The sequence below is a fragment of the Aedes aegypti genome, chromosome 3, assembly GCF_002204515.2.
Source record: "Aedes aegypti strain LVP_AGWG chromosome 3, AaegL5.0 Primary Assembly, whole genome shotgun sequence".
NCBI lineage: Eukaryota > Metazoa > Arthropoda > Insecta > Diptera > Culicidae > Aedes > Aedes aegypti.
Window position 1 is genome coordinate 100333424 of NC_035109.1, and position 17410 is coordinate 100350833.

General features: G+C 43.3%; 1 protein-coding gene across 5 annotated transcripts in view; it reads left to right on the forward strand.

The window, feature by feature from the left end:
* Window positions 1-17410, forward strand: part of LOC5569287 (transcription intermediary factor 1-alpha) — a 162285-nt gene that overhangs the window by 137150 nt on the left and 7725 nt on the right. For all 5 annotated transcript variants that reach the window (XM_021852201.1, XM_021852202.1, XM_021852200.1 and 2 more), the window contains exons 9-11: window positions 8808-9216; window positions 9279-9435; window positions 9502-9625. In XM_021852201.1, coding sequence (XP_021707893.1) covers window positions 8808-9216; window positions 9279-9435; window positions 9502-9625 — 690 coding nt within the window. The remainder of the gene's footprint in view (window positions 1-8807; window positions 9217-9278; window positions 9436-9501; window positions 9626-17410) is intronic.

Sequence of the window (17410 nt, forward strand, 5' to 3'; positions counted from 1 at the left end):
CTTCAGGAATTCTGTCCAATGTTTTTCGAAGAATGCGTTTAGAAAACCACGCAGAATTTGGATAAATTCCGTGAACTTCCTTGGAAAATTTGTCAAAAAAAAAAAAATAATAATAATGCAGGACTTTCAGCAACAGATTTACATTTGAAAAATGAAGAAATGCTTCCAATCAATTACTCAGGGTGTCTACGATCTGTAAAAACATGAAATTATCAGAGAATTTAGTTAAACCTGGAACAAAAGAACGGAATTCTCTGGGAATATCGATAACAATCAGGAAAACTTTTTTGAGGCAGTTATTCATGGTAGAATATTTTCATAACAAAGGATTTTCACCTCGAAATCCCGCAAAAAATTCGGCTGCGCCCTATCAAAACGCTTCTGGAGCTCTTCAGTGAGGATCTTTCCGGGTATGACATTTTATCGACCTCCCCAGACATGATTTAATTTTAGGTATACTATTTGATCATTTATGGATTCATAATTTGGCATAAAAACAATTTTCAACTTAAAACGAGGAACAATCAATTTATCAATTTTTGGACTGGTAGCAGGTCTCTTTTCTTTTCATTTTGCTAGAAGTTCATAACGGAAGTCTTAGAGGATGTCCTAGAAACAATCGATGGAAAAATCACTGGATAAAATCCTGGAGGATTTAGGGCTCTCTTGAAAAATATCCGAAAAAATCTGTAAAGAAATTCCTGACGATCTCTGAGTCAATCTCTGTCCACACTACTGGTTATTCCGGGAGTTTTGCTCGGGAGAAATAAAAGACACGTTGCTCTTCTCGGTTACTAACTCAACAATGACAATGTTCGTTTATTTAGCATTGGGTGACATTTATATAAAGCAATGGGCGCTTCTGCGCAAAATATCGATTTAATTATTAACATCCTCCCCCCGGTTGGCACGCAGTGTCCAACAATCTCACAGGGCGTTATCCTCAATCGGTAGAACCGCAATCTTTCCGATCGCCCGCTTCACTTCACCAGTAGATGTCCTCACAGTGACTACTCGAACGATATTGTCTGAGCCAGGATGAATCTGCACAATCCGTCCGAGACGCCATTGCTGTGGCGCCATGTTCTCTTCTCGCAGGACTACAAGCATTCCCGGCTTGATAATCAACTTCTCCTTGTACCATTTACCTCTAGGCTGAAGTTCATTGAGATACTCCGATGACCACCTTGCCCAAAACATTTGTTTTTGTCTCCGAAGATACTGCCAACGGGATAACGACGACACTCTGACTTCCTCGTAGTTTGGTTCAGGTGGAGCTGTGAGTTCATGTCCAACCAGAAAGTGAGCTGGGGTCAACGCCATCAAATCGTTTGGATCGCTTGTCAGTTGAGTCATCGGACGCGAATTGAGAATCGCCTCTATTTGTACGCCCACCGTCGTCAGCTCTTCGTAGGTCAATGATGTTTCGCATAGGACCTTTTTCAACAACGATTTGGCTGCCTTCACTCCCGCTTCCCATATCCCGCCAAAGTTGGGCGAGCGAGGCGGAATGAAGGACCATTGTATCTCCTTTGCCTCGCAGTACTGGTTGATCTTATCGGTAGCCTGCTGCGTTTTGAAAAGCTGGTACAGTTCGGATAATTCGGATTGTGCTCCGCAAAAATTTGTAGCATTATCCGAATAAAGTTGTTCAGGCGTGCCTCGCCTACCAATGAACCGCTGCAATTTTATCAAAAATGCTTCCGTTGTGAGATCGGAGGCTACCTCCAAATGTATGGCCTTGGTGCTCATACAAATGAAGAGAGCAATATATGCCTTCACACGCATCTGGCGACGACCTTGCTTGATGTAGATGGGACCTGCATAATCTATGCCGGTTTTGGCAAATGCAGGAGCGGGTACAACGCGGTAGTCCGGCAAATTTCCCATAAACTGCTCAATTTCCGGCGGTTTCATCCGGAAGCAACGCACACACTTCTTCACAACTTGGCGAACGATGATCTTTCCCTTTATCGGCCAGTAACGGTGCCGAACGATGGCAAGCAGACCTTGTTGGCCCACGTGCAGGTGTTCCTTATGAAACGATTCGATCAATATTTTGCTGACGTGATGTTCATATGGCAACAGCAGCTGATGTTTTCGTTGGAATGGAACCTTCGCATGTCTAAGGCGACCACCGACACGTAACAATCCGTCGCTGTCGATGAACGGTGCTAACTGTAGCAGCTTACTCTTCCTTGTTTTGCCACTCTGCAACATTTGTAGTTCTTCGGCAAAATCTTCTCGCTGTACCTTCCAGATTATACTCGATGTTGCGCTACGTAGTTCTGATACCGTAAGTATTCCAGTCACCCGTTGAGTCTTCTTATTTCGGCAATTGTTGACGAATCGGTACAGGTAAGCAACAATCCTCTGCAATTTTCTGAAGCTGCTGTACCTGCTCAGTAGTTCCCATCGCTCAGGGTGCACGGCCAATTGACAATAGGTAGGGTCCTTGATCTCGAGTTGCTCGTCGCTGAATGTGGGTACATCCGGAGGCACGTAATTATTTTCCTTCTGTTGGAGCATTACAGGCCCGTTCCACCAGAGATTGGAGTACTGCAGATCCACAGGAACAATTCCTCTAGATAGCTCAGCGGGATTGTCGTTTGTCCTGACATAGCGCCACTCGTAGTTGGTTGTCAATTGCTTGATCTCTCGCACTCTGCTACCCACGAAGACTTCTAGATTGGCTGCCGGCTTGTTGAGCCAACACAATACAATTTGCGAGTCGCACCACAGCATCACCTTATCAACCTCCATGTCCAAAGCCTTCAATACTGTTGTAACAAGCTTCGACAACAAGAGAGCGCCGCATAGTTCAGCTCTCGGCGCAGTGTACGGTCTTCTTGCCTTCTTACTTCCAGGTTTGGCTGGTAACGGGGTAACACGAGTTTTGCTGCTGAGCAAATGCATTAAAGAAGACCCGTCACTCTTGACACTCCTCATGTACACACAAGCTCCGAAGGCCTTCTTGCTTGCATCCGAAAACCCGTGTATTTCGAATGAATCGGCGTCGTCCGCTACTACTCTGCGCGGAATTTTGATCCCATTTATGTGCTGCAGCTGATCCTTGAATCTCCTCCACGCCATCTCCAGCTCAGCAGGAAGCGGCTTATCCCAACTCAACTCCAACGACCACAGTTGCTGAATGAATAGCTTCGCTTGCACTGTGACCGGTTCAAGCAGACCGAGCGGGTCAAAAATCTTTGCGGTCTCCGACAGAACAAGTCGCTTCGTGTAGAACTCCGGAGACTCATCGCTGTTTTGCATCCGAAACAAGAACACGTCTGCCGAGGCATCCCACAGGAGCCCCAGGGTCTTAATCACATCGTTGAACTCCTGATCTTCAATTTTCACTTGCTGCTCCCTGTCTTTATCCGGAATACGCTCTAACAGCTCCGGAGCGTTCGCGCACCACTTGTGGAGCTCGAAGCCTCCTCGCTCCAGTAGTGCAATGAGCTGCGACTGACACTCTAATGCTTCTTCAATACTATTTGCTCCGGTTATTGCATCGTCCATATAGAAGTCCTGTTGCACAACTCGAGCTCCGAGCGGGAACGCTTCTCCATCATCTATGGCCAACTGCCTTAAAGAAGCGGTTGCACAAAATGGCGCACATGACGTTCCGTATGTGACCGTCTTCAATTCGAGAGTGTTTAGCTTCGCATGTGGGTCTTCTCTATACAGCACTCTCAAATAGCACGAATCCCTGTCATCCACTCGCACCTGCCGGAACATCTTGATTATGTCAGCAGAAAACAGAAACTTGTACTTCCGGGAACGTAGAACTATCGCTGCAAGGGTGTCTTGGATCGCGGGTCCGCTCATCAGCACGTCGTTTAACGAGACGTTGGTATCCGATCGTGCCGACTCATCAAACACTACGCGTAGTTTGGTTGACGAGCTTGAGGGTTTTACGATTGCATGGTGCGGCAGGTAGAATCCGGCGGTACTAGTGTCATCGACCTTCACACAGTGTCCCAGGTTTATGTACTCACTCATGAACGCGGAGTACTGCTTCTTGAGTTCGGCGTTCAAGTTGAGCCTTCTCTCCAACTGATAGAATCGTCTTTCAGCCATGGCACGGGACTCACCCAACTGATTCAAGTTGTCCCGGAAGGGTAGACGTACTACGAAACGGCCTTCTTCGCGACGGTGTGTTTTGGCGAAATGGTCCAAGCACTGTTGGTCTTCAGAGTTATTTTTCACCGTATCCGAAACTTCCTCCTGGTCCCAAAAGCGTTGCACCAGCCTGTTTAGGTTCGAATCCGATGCTTCCAGGTAAGTAATGTTGGATACAGCTACCGTCCGCTGGATACTCGCAAACGCTCCACTCACAATCCATCCAAGCTTGGTGTTCCATAACATAATTTGGCAATCCTTAACCTTCAAACGCTCCGACGACAGCAACTCGAAAAACAACTCTGCTCCTATGAGCATATCCACTTTAGCAGGAACGTTGAACCTTGGATCCGCTAGACGCACATCCGATGGAATTTGCCACTCTGATATGTCCAACGTACGCGTTGGAAGACAACCGGTAACTTGAGAGACCACCAAAAACTCGAGAGTCCAAACAGCATCTTGTTGGGCGGACTTGACTTGTGCAACTGCTTGATGCGTTACAATACGCTTTTCTCCACTAATCCCCACTGGAGCTCGAACTCGTTCACGCTGCAACCGTAGTTGTCGGACGACAGACTCGGTGAGAAAGTTTGACTGAGATCCCGAGTCCAATAACGCACGACATAAGTGATACGTTCCGCTGGCATCTTGCACCTCCACAACAGCGGTTGAAAGAAGTACTTGCTTTTCACCAACTCGTTGCGACGACATTACAGTGCTGACGTTCGAAATCGTGGGGTTTGCTTGGTCGGTGTGCTGTTCCGATTGTTGATTGTGAATGCCTTTTTGGCCTTCGGCGATTCCAGTAGGAACCGGCTGCTCCTGTGGGACGTTCACATAATGCAACAAGGTATGGTGCCGTTTTCCGCAGCCACTGATCGTACACGCTCGTGATCTGCATTGCCCGACACGATGGCCACGTTTCATGCAATTGAAACACAACTGCCTTTCTTTTACCTTCGCAATCCTGTCGGTCATTGGCATCTCCTTCAGCACATCACACTTGTTCACACTATGACTGCCATCGCAAATGGAGCACACATCTTCAGCTGATTGCACGGAATGTACACGCTGCATGGGTTTCGTAGCTGGCAAGGCTGGCACTTGGATTTAGCCTCACAGCGCTCCAAAACGAAACAACGATTCTGCAGGAATTCTAGGGTCTCCTTATATTTTGGAAGCTCTTTTGGTTTTACGCTGTTCTCCCACAAAGCTGCGGTTGCATTGTCGAGTTTGGATGTTAGAAGAGAAATCACCAGTTGTTCTGACATTCCTTGCATTGGCAGTGTATGGAATTTCAAGGCCTCTACATGCCGACTGCAATCATCTACGAGCTGCCGCAATTCACTAGACGATTCTCTCGACATCTTCCGTAGATTTAATAGTCCTCCGATGTGCACATCGACGATGGTCCTTTGATTTTCAAAGCGTTCCTCGAGTACGTGAAAGGCGATCTGGAAATTGGGTCCTAAAATTTTTAATGAAATCTTGTTTTTATTTAAAAAACCGAAAGAGCATTGTAATTCAACTATTTAAGCATTTTTTCCCGCTCAAATAATGACTTTACCACATTTAAACTTTAATTTAAAAATTGGGTTCATAAATGAACCTTGACACTTGAGATCATGTTTGACGTTCGCTTAGTCGACAAAAACACCACAGGGGTTTTAGTTCGACCACTGGAGTTGTTCCTATCTGACATTTCGGAAGGGACACGGAAATCAAAATACACCCAAAATTTGAATTTAAGCCTAGGGAAGTAGCAAAATCTAAAAAATTGTTTTTTTGACTTAAACCAACGGAAAACATTAGAAAATTGAGTAAACATGTGTTTTTGGCCTAAACTTAAGCGTTTGGCACTAAAATCGGAACAGGGCTTTAGGACCCTATTGTTTTCGTTCACGATCTGGTCACTGAGCACGCTTTCCGCCTTCCCCTTCAGGCATTGTTTCAGGTAATGTAGCTTGGTCGCATCCGAAAGATGAGGATGCTTTTGTATGAGATCTTCAAACAGTTGTTTAAAGCGGAACCACTTCTCATACGCACCGTCAAAAATTTGTAGGGGGACGTTTGGCAATCCGGGAAATTGATTCACAACGGTTGGCTGCTGATGAACAACTTCTGCGACTGCCAGCTTAGTAGGATCGTCATTTTTCCGGAGCCCATCAATTGCTTGACAAAGTTCAACTCGAAGATCCTCGTAGGCAATCTCAAATTCGATGAAGAATTGCTCTTGTTCCATCCGCTGATCGGGAAACTCGGCGTACACCTCATTCTGAATTGTGTTGTATTCGTCGTAGCACGAATCGACGCGTCTCAAGTACGTTTCGAGGTGATAAACACTGTTGTTCGCAGCTTGACCCAACACATCATTCATTCGCTGCAGCTTAGCAACTACGGAATTCCGGCGCGCAGTTAGGGCATGCATTTTCATTTCTGCCATCGTTAGCTGCCGACGTTGTTCCTGCTTCCTTTTCTGCTCGTCGATCGGAGAATGCATCAAACTTCCTTTGCCTCTTGCCGAAGGCGTCGTCAAAAGTACATTTTCTTCGTTCATCTCACTTCACTTTGTTTACACTTTTTTCTCAGCTCGTCCTCGCCTCACGGCGGCGGAGCAACTTTCTCACTTCTCACTTTGTTCGACCGGCATTCACGGATGGCCGGTGCTTTTCACTCACTAATGTTTGACCAGTCCAACGAAGGACGGTGTTTCTGTTTCACTCACGCAAATGACCGACCGGCTTTTACGGAAGTCGGTGCTTCTTCTCACTCCGCAACAGACCGCAACTTCCGCAAAAGTCGGAGCGTTCCACACTCGTTGTGGAAGCGAACGAATTGAGGTTAAGAACCTCAAGCACACAATGCAAATCGCGTCCGGATGCAGCTCGTTGCGATGCGCGAACACGAAATTCCATTTCCCGCAGGAGTAATGCGATCTTCACAACGAATTCCGGCTTCTACGCGCGGAGAACACTCCCGGAGACGATCCGGTTCGAATCCTGGACCAAAAATGTCCACACTACTGGTTATTCCGGGAGTTTTGCTCGGGAGAAATAAAAGACACGTTGCTCTTCTCGGTTACTAACTCAACAATGTCAATGTTCGTTTATTTAGCATTGGGTGACATTTATATAAAGCAATGGGCGCTTCTGCGCAAAATATCGATTTAATTATTAACAATCTCTGTGGTTATATTTTGTAAAAACCAGGTTGTGCTTTTGAGATATCTAAAACAAAATTTATGAATTCCTTAGGAAAATTCTCGAAGGGGGATCCCATGCAGTGGCACGAACTTCTGAAGAAATTTTGGAGGTGAGCTATTCTTGGGCTGAAAATCTCCCAAATAAAGATATCTATCCATCTATCCTAGCCTGAGTAAATCTTCGGAGTAATATCGGAATCTATGGGCAAATGCTTGACATAATTTCTGATGAAATTTCTTGAGAAAATATTTGATAAATTTCGTAATGTCTTTCGACTTGTTAATTTCTTGTTTTTTTTCCGAAGAAGTCTTATTATTTTATTAGTGCAGCTGCAAGAGCATTGGAAAATATGTTGAAAACTGAACTCAACTAAATTTTGCCAAATATGCAGATGGGATGGGACTGACTTGCCATTTATGGCACTACATCTGTATAAACAGCATTTTAGCTAAACAAACTGTTTTTTCAACTACCAATGTTACTTGGGTTGTTGATGTTCTAGATATGACGAAATTAGGGGTCGTCCATTAATTACGTAAGGGTTTATGGAATCTCTCCAGATTTCTAGAGGAATTCGTCCTGAAATCTTTTTAGTGATTTCTCGAGGGATGTTTAGATGAATTCTTCCAGAATTTGCTCCAAGAAATCTTCCATCAATCCAAGGTTGTATCGGCCAGTAATTTCCTCAGGGATTCTTAAAAATATATTCAGGTTTGAACACACGCCTCTTACGCCGAGGACTATCGATGGGATCAAATCCCATCCCCAACATAGTCACTTATGACACAAAAGTTATTGTGACGACTTCCTTCGGAAGGGAAGAGAAGCCGTTGGTCCCGAGATAAACTAGCCCAGGGTTAAAAATCTCGTAGATAAGGGGATAACACAAAATCATTGAATCCCTAAATTTTCCTTAAGTCTATCTAGGACATCTTCCAAATATACCTACATTTTTTTCTGCATAAGCCCACAAAAGTTTGTTTTAAGGCTTAAGAAATCCAATTAAAAATTATTCTTGGGAATCCTACAAAAAATCATTCCTACATAAATACATCGCAAATATGGAATCTTTCAGGAAGTGCTCTATGAATTCTTTCTAGGATTTTTCCGCGAAATCTATTAGGAACTCACAATGAATTTCTCATCGAATTCGACCATTTTTTCCTAGTGGAATTTCTTCAGGATTTACCTACAGGAGTTTCTCTAAATCTGTCTCCAGGATTTCTTCCAGGGATTAGTTCTGCAGTATCTTCCTTTCAAATTTTTACAATATTTTAATTGAGGGTTTCACATCAGAAAATGCTACAATTTTATTCCTGTAATTCCTTCGATTATGGCTACATAAAAATCTTCATCCTTTTCTGTCTCTATTTCCCAGCTTGAGATTTCTAAAATTCCTTTTTAACACACTTAGGCGTCACCAGCCTTGCCCATTTACCCATTACCATAAATAATCTAACCCTGATTGTTTTCCAGCCCGGAAAGGACTTTGCCGAATCGATCGACAAAACGTGCGAAGATTCGGTCAACGACCTGATGGCAACCATTGCCAAGCTGGACTCCAACGGAGTGCAGGTCCTACCGGAGGGTCACCGGGGCAAAACTACCTCCCCGCAGGTGCACAGTTCGACGGATCTCAACACCAGCGGAATGGTGGCCGGTGCCGGCGCCAGTGTGCTAGTGGACGACAAAAGCCTGCCCAAGGAGCTGGACCCAAACGAAGACTGGTGTGCGGTGTGTATGGACGGCGGTGAGCTAATGTGCTGTGATAAGTGTCCCAAAGTGTTTCACCAAACGTGTCACATACCGGTGATCGACAGCCTGCCGGACGAGAGCGAAACCTGGCAGTGTTTACTGTGCTACAACTTTGCCGATCTGCCCCCAGGTAGGATACACCTTATTTCTGGGATATTATCAGATGAAGCTTATGATCGCTTTTTTTTGCAGAACCGACCGGTGAAAAGCGAAACGTGGGCATCACACCGCTGGAATTGAAGATCCTGCAGAGGATCATACTGGAACTTTTCTGCCAGTACGAAACCAGTATGCCGTTCCGGCATCTGGAACCGGAAATTAACAAAGCGTACTATGACATTGTGTGCAAGTAAGTTTTGACGGTAGTTGTGTTTCTTTATAAGTGTATATGTTCATTTGTTGAATTCTATTTTAGCCCCATTTCGCTGACGATGATTCGGGACAAACTGGAGATGACCAATCCGGGTCACTACACCGATATTGCATCGTTCGTTGCCGACATCAGGCGATTATTCAGCAATGTGTATCTGTTCTATCAGGTGAGTTGATCGATTTTGAATCATATGATTTGTTATAGAATGAAAAAAAGTATATGTTATGTGCTGAATATTAGAAGGCTGACTTTAGTGTGTTCAGCAGTATTTACTGCTCCAGTATATGAGATACCCAAAGCATTATTTCGTTGGAAGCTAATTTCGGAATTTGTTGGATAGCGATACAAAATTCTAAGAACACTTTTTGTAGTGTTCACATAGCGTATGGCATCTCTACGGAGAACGGTAAATTTTTTACAGTATTCGGTAAAAATCTCCGGAATCCGTAAAATTCCGACGAAGTTACGGTGTTTGATTTCACCGAACTGTTTAGCTGTTGAGATTACGGTGAAATTCACCAATTTCCGGTAAAATGAGCTTAGTGTGTAGCTTGTTGCGCTCCTCATCTTCCTGTACCGGCCGGGTTCGAGGTGAACACCATTTTTGCAGGATTGTTGTCCGGTATTCTCCTAACGTGCCTCGCCCATCGTATCCTTCCAGATTTGGCGACTTTTTGGATACTGGGTTCACCGTAGAGTTGCGCAAGCTCGTTGTTCATTCTTCATCTCCATACGCCGTTCTCACATACTCCGTCAAAGATCGTCTTAAACACACGTCTTTTGAAAACTCCTAGCGCTTGCAGGTCCTCTTCGAGCATTGTCCACGAATCAATGGACTACTGGTCTTGTCAGCGTCTTGTACATGCTACACTTTGTATGGAGGTGAATTTTACCAGACCGCAAGGTCTTGTGGAGTTCGTAGTAAGCACAACTTCCGGCAATGACCGAGGTAGACAAATTCATCCACCAACTCGAGCTCATCTCCCTCGATCATTACGTGTCTGCCAAGCGGGTACTTCCCGAGAAATTACGATACTTACAGTTCCATAATCCGAGTTTCCAATCGTTAGTTCGATACCCGGGTCTATGCCGATTGTCCCAGTGCGAAATTACATTTTATGTACTGATGATTTTTACGGCTGGCTTGTAAGGCCTGCACCAAACCCCTGTCTCACCGGAGGAGCATCGCGCACTGCACTGTTTAAAGTCCTACGCCGTGTTTAGGACGATGATCAGCCGCCCCTAACATGCAGAACAGACGCTCTGATGAGCTATATCCTCCCTTTCCCTGTCAGCATACGACCAAGGTCCCACCGGGGTTGATTACCCGATTTTTCCTATTATTACTTGTAACCCCGGCGGCACTGCGGTGAGGTAGGGATAGAAGTTACTGGACAATAGGCTAAGGGCCACAAATGGGGTTTATATTATGGTCTATTTTATGGGGACGCGTAGACATGATCTTATAACATTTCCCCGAAAGCCATCACCGAAAGTCAATACCCCGAATGGTCAAGTACCCCGAAAACCAATATCCCGAAATCCATTACCCCGAATAGTCCGTTACCCCGAAAACCATTACCCCGAAAGGACCATAACCCCGAATTTTCTTTCCACGAAAAAATGAAGATTCTACAAATGAACACCATATATTTTATAGAATAATAATCTGAGGTTAAGCACATCTTCTCTTGTTCGTTGGAGGTCATTGTCTTTAAAAATGTCGCTTACACATATGACAAAAATTATCTAAATTTCCGGAAACAGGAAACTTCTCCTGAGTAGTATGAAGTGTTCCCTACTTCAAAATATACTCAATGATATTATAACAACGGTACTAGCCTGGAAGCCGATAACGTGAATATATTCTACTTCTTGAATTTTATTTGCATTTAGGTTCTTATTATCAATGATTTATTTTTCTTCTAATCACCATCTTCAAGGGCCAAGTGAGAACCAAAATCTCACTCACAGGTACTTGATTTTGTGAGAATGGTTGTGTTCACATCAGTAAAACATATTTCGAACTAGTTGATTTCGTTTACACATGGTAATGTTAGAGTCCTTCCCCGCCCTCCTTCAAAAGCGTTATATTATTCGATGATAATGCATAATATCATGTTTATACTGCTGACAACAATGTGAGTTCAACATATTCTGAAATGGCACTAGATTATAATTCGAAAAATCTCAGATGGAAGTGTTAACTGATATTTTACAAAAACTATTTAAAAAGTACATCGATAAGGAACAGCCGTTGTTAAAAAAAGGAAAAATCACTGATGAAAACATTAATAGTTATGATACCGCAATTACTTTGCAAGTGCAATTTTCGAAAAAGTTTCCGATAATAAGATGGGCAAATCTCTTTTTGGAAATTGTAAGACCGACAAGATAAAATACAGACAAGTAATGCAGGGGATTCAACTTCGAATTTCGCTCACGACAATTGTGTGAGTAGGTTTTTTTTTGACAGCTATTGCTCAAACTTCAACTCAAACCGTACAACTCGAAAGAACAGCCTATAATTCAAAGAACGAAAAATCATTGATTTAATGTTTTACACTGGCATTATCCAACCTTGAAAGAACAGCCAATGATCGAAAGAATAAAAAATCACTGATATAAATGTTAGTAGTAATTACGCCGACAACTATTTCAACACTATCAGGAAAACACGCTTTTCGTACACAGTACGAGGAAGATGGAGTTTTAGGCTTAAATTCGCGAGCGTCCTTGAAGAATTTCTTGACGTGCATCACTGGTTTTCGGGGAGATGGTTTTCGGGGTAATTGTATTCGGGGAAGTGTTATAGGACCGACACTGCTACCTAGGCGAGCCCTGTCGCGCTCGGCCCCACAAGCTATCCTAGTATTTTGTCTTGGTCGCATTCACCACCAGTCCAACTTTTCTGGTTCTGGTAGGTGTACAGTAGCCTGGGATACGGTTTTATTTAAAAAATTAGATTCTCGCTCCAGTCCACTTTTTGGATTGCATTTAGGTCTCATAGCAACTGTGCAAAATTTCAGCTCGATCGGATAAACTATATTTTAGCGCCAGCCGTTCAAAGTTTGTATGGGATTTACTATGGGAAAACTTACTTTTGCAAAGAAAAATCACCAGAGGTCGCCCATCGACCTCTATAAAAATTCTGAACACAGATCTCGATAGGTATTTCTACGATGAACAACATTTCCGAAGACCGCAAAGCAATCCGATTCTTGTGAAAAAAAAGTTATTAAGCATAGACTATTCGGAAATTTTGCCCGATTTTGTTATTATTGTTATTCCTTTACGTGTTAATCAACGTCGCCTTGCCAACAGGTTTTCATTAAATAACTTTTTTCACAAGTGTCGGATTGTTTCGCGGTCTTCGGCAATATTCTTCATCATGAAAAAGCCTATCGGGGTCTGTGTTCAGAATTTTTATAGAGGTCAATGGGCGACCTCTGGCGATTTTTCTTTGCAAAAGTAAGTTTTTCCATAAAATCCCATACAAACTTTGAACGGCTGGCCCTAAAATATAGTTTCTCCGATCGAGCTGAAATTTTGCACAGTTGGTATTGGACCTAAATGCAATCCAAAAAGTGGACTGGAGCGAGAATCTAAATTTTGTCCCACACTAGTACAGGTCTGCCACGCTTAAAACGGCAAGACAAATTTATCGCTAAACATTGTAATTGATGTTTATAGACCAAACAAAACCTTTTCCAATGTTCGGCGGACAATGTTCATATTATCCGCGAAGCAAACAAATTTATTGGATCCCGTAAAATTCGTACCCCGGCTGTGAAGTCCGGTTCTCCGCATAACATCTTCTAGCGCTATATTGAACAACAGGCACGAAAGTCCAAACGGATAAAATGGAATTTTCACCTGAAACCTTCACATAATTTTGCACACTTTTCTTCGTTGCTCTTATCAGTCTCGTGAGCTTCCTGGGAGAGCTGTTCTCGTCCAAGTTTCCGTCCATGATTTTCCATAGCTCTACGCGGTCGATACTATCGTATGCCGTCTTGAAATCGATTATAAGGTGATGCTTTGGGTAAACACGACATTTTTGGAGGATTTGCCGTACAGTAAAGATCTGGTCCGTTGTCGATCGGTCGTCATCGAAGCCGGCTTGATTACTGCCCACGAACTCGTTTACTGCAGGTGACAGGTGACGAAAGATGATCTGGGATTATACTTTGTTGGCCGCATTTAGAATGGTAATTGCTCGAAAGATCTCACAATTTAACTTGTCGCCTTTCTTGTAGATGGGGCATATTACCCCTTCCTTCCACTCCTCCGGTAGCTGTTCTATTTCCGAAATTGTGCCTATCAGCCGGTGCAGACAAATTGCCAGGCTCTCCGGGTCATCTTTATGAGTTCAGCTCCGATACCATCTTTACTAGCAGCTTTTTTTTTTTTACTTGTCTCGTTTATTTGGCAGGCTCAGGCGCCGTAGGGCATAACAGAGCCGAAATCTTTTCTTTTTTTTTACATTATTTACATTTTAAAATTTGAACTTATTTTAAAAACTATGTTAGTTTGCGGAAGTTTTAAGGTTAGTGGATACATTTGAAATAGCGAAGGAAAGGATTTTTTGGAATTACTTAAGCTACTTAGACTACTAAGCTGATGAAGCTTGAAGGGACAGGATGTCCAGATCTGTAATGAAACTAAACAGAAACGGTTTGTGGGAGACACGACGAGAAGAGGACAATTTGAATGGGAAAAAGAAAGACAGGGAACGAACACAATCAAACCCGGATATTGATACGCTTCAAAAACAGATGGATTAAATTCATATATTCTAAATCAAGGCCCGCCAACACTTCCCTGACAGGTTTCTGCTGTTTTCCTCGGATCCGGAGAGTTTCAGTCAGCTCAGATCTGACGCCACGATGCTCAACGCATCCCCACACAACATGTTCGATATCCTGGTAAGCCACGCCGCAAACACAGAGATTGCTTTCTGAGAGCCCAATACGGTGGGTATGCGCGCTTAACGAATAGTGATTCACTGAGAAAAATCTACACGTCAAGTTCGTGTGTTTTACTTATAGATTTGCGCAATGAGGAAAACCACATGATTTGAGTGTGGTAGTCATATGGATTTCATCATTGATGTCACGGTATAATAACATGTGTATCAACATTAGGTTGTCATGTGAAACAAACATGAATTTTCTAATATTAAATCATGAAAACCAACTGATTTGCTTATTGAATTCGAAATGTAGTAGCTTTAGATAGTCATGTGTGATAGAACATAAATGTCATGGGACTGAAAGAAGACATTTGGTAGAAAAACTTTTGCTCCCCAAAATATGGATCCGAGGCTCCTCTGCTTGTCGCAAGCTCTCTTGATTTTTTTTTTTCAAACCCGTGAGCCAGCAACAAGCCGGGCGCCGCAAATCCATAATTTGGGAAGCCAGGGATAAGCATATTCCATTTTTTTCGAAACTGAAAGCCAGGAAAATCTGTTAGTGGAATCCGATTTCTCTACTAAACTATACATTATAATCAATGTTTTCTTATAGAAAGGTAGAATTCTCGTATATCGGTCAACTTCACTAATAAAAGAAATATCGAATTTACAAATTTTCATCTAACACTTTCAGCTTCAAAATTTGCTTCTTCTCTTTGGAAGCATGATGATGACTGTCGTTCGACACGAGGTCCAACCGCAATTCAGTTCACCATGCATCCCATGGGTTGATCACAAACAATTCAGAAGCTTTGAACATGGAAATCGATAGCATAGCTCATGGATTTCATCATAACAATCTCATCGCGCAAATCAATGAATCGACCAACTTGAACATGATGATTATGACACAAGATAACCATAAGCAAAACACACTGAATCCGTGTTGGAGTGATGATCTATGCGTCCATAGGTTGACACATACGATTCTGAAGAGAAAGCTTCGGGAACTTATGTGGAAAAAATATGGAATCCCTGTTGTCGGTTGATGAATCAATCCATGAAGCAAAACACAGGAATTTAATGTGTAACACACACGAAGTTTGCAAGAAAATCATAGCAAATCGATATGGACGTTCATGAATCGATCCATAATTTTAAACACACAGATCGAGCGTGTGGATTTTTATCAGTGTTGGACATAAGCCGACACATGACACGAATGAAATCACGGCTCATGCCCAACCCCTTAAACCATGGCTTTTTCGACACCTGTGGAAATATGGAATGCAGCCATCTACCCATTTCTCCGTCTCTCCATTTCTGTTGCCAGCTGATCAAGGTCTCCCGACGGGCCAATGCAAAAAATTCTTCGAAGGCGATTTGACGCTCGTAAACATCGCCTTCTTTAGCGCCTACCTTAGCCAGAGAGTCCGCTTTCTCATTGCCAGGAATGGAGCAATGCGAAGGGACCCAAGCTAGGGTAATAGTGTAAGAGCGAATTGACAAAGCACTCAATGCCTGGCGTATTCTATTCAGGAAGTACGCTGAGTGCTTCACCGGCTTCATTGACCGAACAGCCTCTAGAGAACTTAAACTGTCGGAAAAAATGAAGAAGTGCTCGGGTGGGAGAGAACTGATGTACTCTAAGGTGTAATGTATAGCTGCTAGTTCAGCAACATATACAGAACATGGTTTTTGAAGCATGAATGAGGCGCTATGAGAAACGTTGTAAACACCGAAACCAGTGATATCATCCATTTTTGACCCATCAGTGAAGAACTGTCGGCTCTCGCTGACATGCCTGAATTTACTTGCAAACATGGGAGGGATAAACTTTGAACGAAAGTGATCTGGTATACCATGGATATCTTGCTTCATGGACAAATCAAATACTACAGAGGAACAGTCGAATTCTAGGAAGTTATCACGATTGGTGTTAACCGAAGATGGGCTAACCTCCAGCGTCATGTACCAGTAGTACACACTCATGAAACGAGTTTGAGGGTTATGTTCAAGCAGCTTTTCGTAGTTTTCAATAACCAATGGATTGAGAACCTCACAACGGATGAGGAACCTGAGTGTTAACTCCGCGAAACGATCTGTCAGGGGCTGTACTCCTGCAAGTACCTCTAAACTCATTGTGTGAGTCGAGTTCATGCAGCCTAGCGCGATGCGAAGACAGCGGTACTGAATCCGCTGTATCTTCAGCATATGTGTTTTCGCCGCGGATTGAAAGCAAAAGCTACCGTACTCTAAGACCGACAAGATGGTTGTTTGGTACAGCTTGATCAGATCTTCCGGATGGGCTTCCCACCATGTTCCGGTTATAGTTCGCATGAAGTTGATTCGTTTTTGGCATTTCTGTGTCAGATACACAATGTGTTTCCCCCAGGTGCATTTGGCGTCGAACCAGACCCCGAGATATTTAGAAGACAAGCTATGAGTGATTGTCTTATCCATGAGTGTAAGCGGAAACTTGGCAGGTTTGTGTTTCTTTGAAAAGACAACCATCTCAGTTTTCTCCGCAGAGAATTCGATACCCAGCTTTAAGGCCCAAGTAGACAAATTGTCCAGAGTATCTTGTAAGGGTCCTTGTAGTTCGGCTGCTGTTGGTCCTGTGACAGAAACAACACAGTCGTCTGCAAGCTGTCTTAACGAGCAATTTTCCATGAGACAGTCATCAATGTCTCTCACATAAAAATTATAAAGAAGGGGACTCAGACATGATCCCTGGGGGAGACCCATGTAGCTAATTCGTGAAACTGACAAGTTGCCATGAGTAAAACTCATATGTTTCTCGGACAACAAATTGTACAAAAAATTGTTCAAAACTGATGAAAGGCCACTTGCGTGGAGTTTGTCTGAAAGGACATCAACACAAACTGAGTCAAAAGCACCCTTAATATCCAAAAACACTGAACCCATCTGTTCCTTTTGGGCAAAGGCAAGTTGAATTTCTGAAGAAAGCAGCGCAAGACAGTCGTTCGTTCCTTTGGCTCTGCGAAAACCAAACTGTGTATCTGACAGCATGCC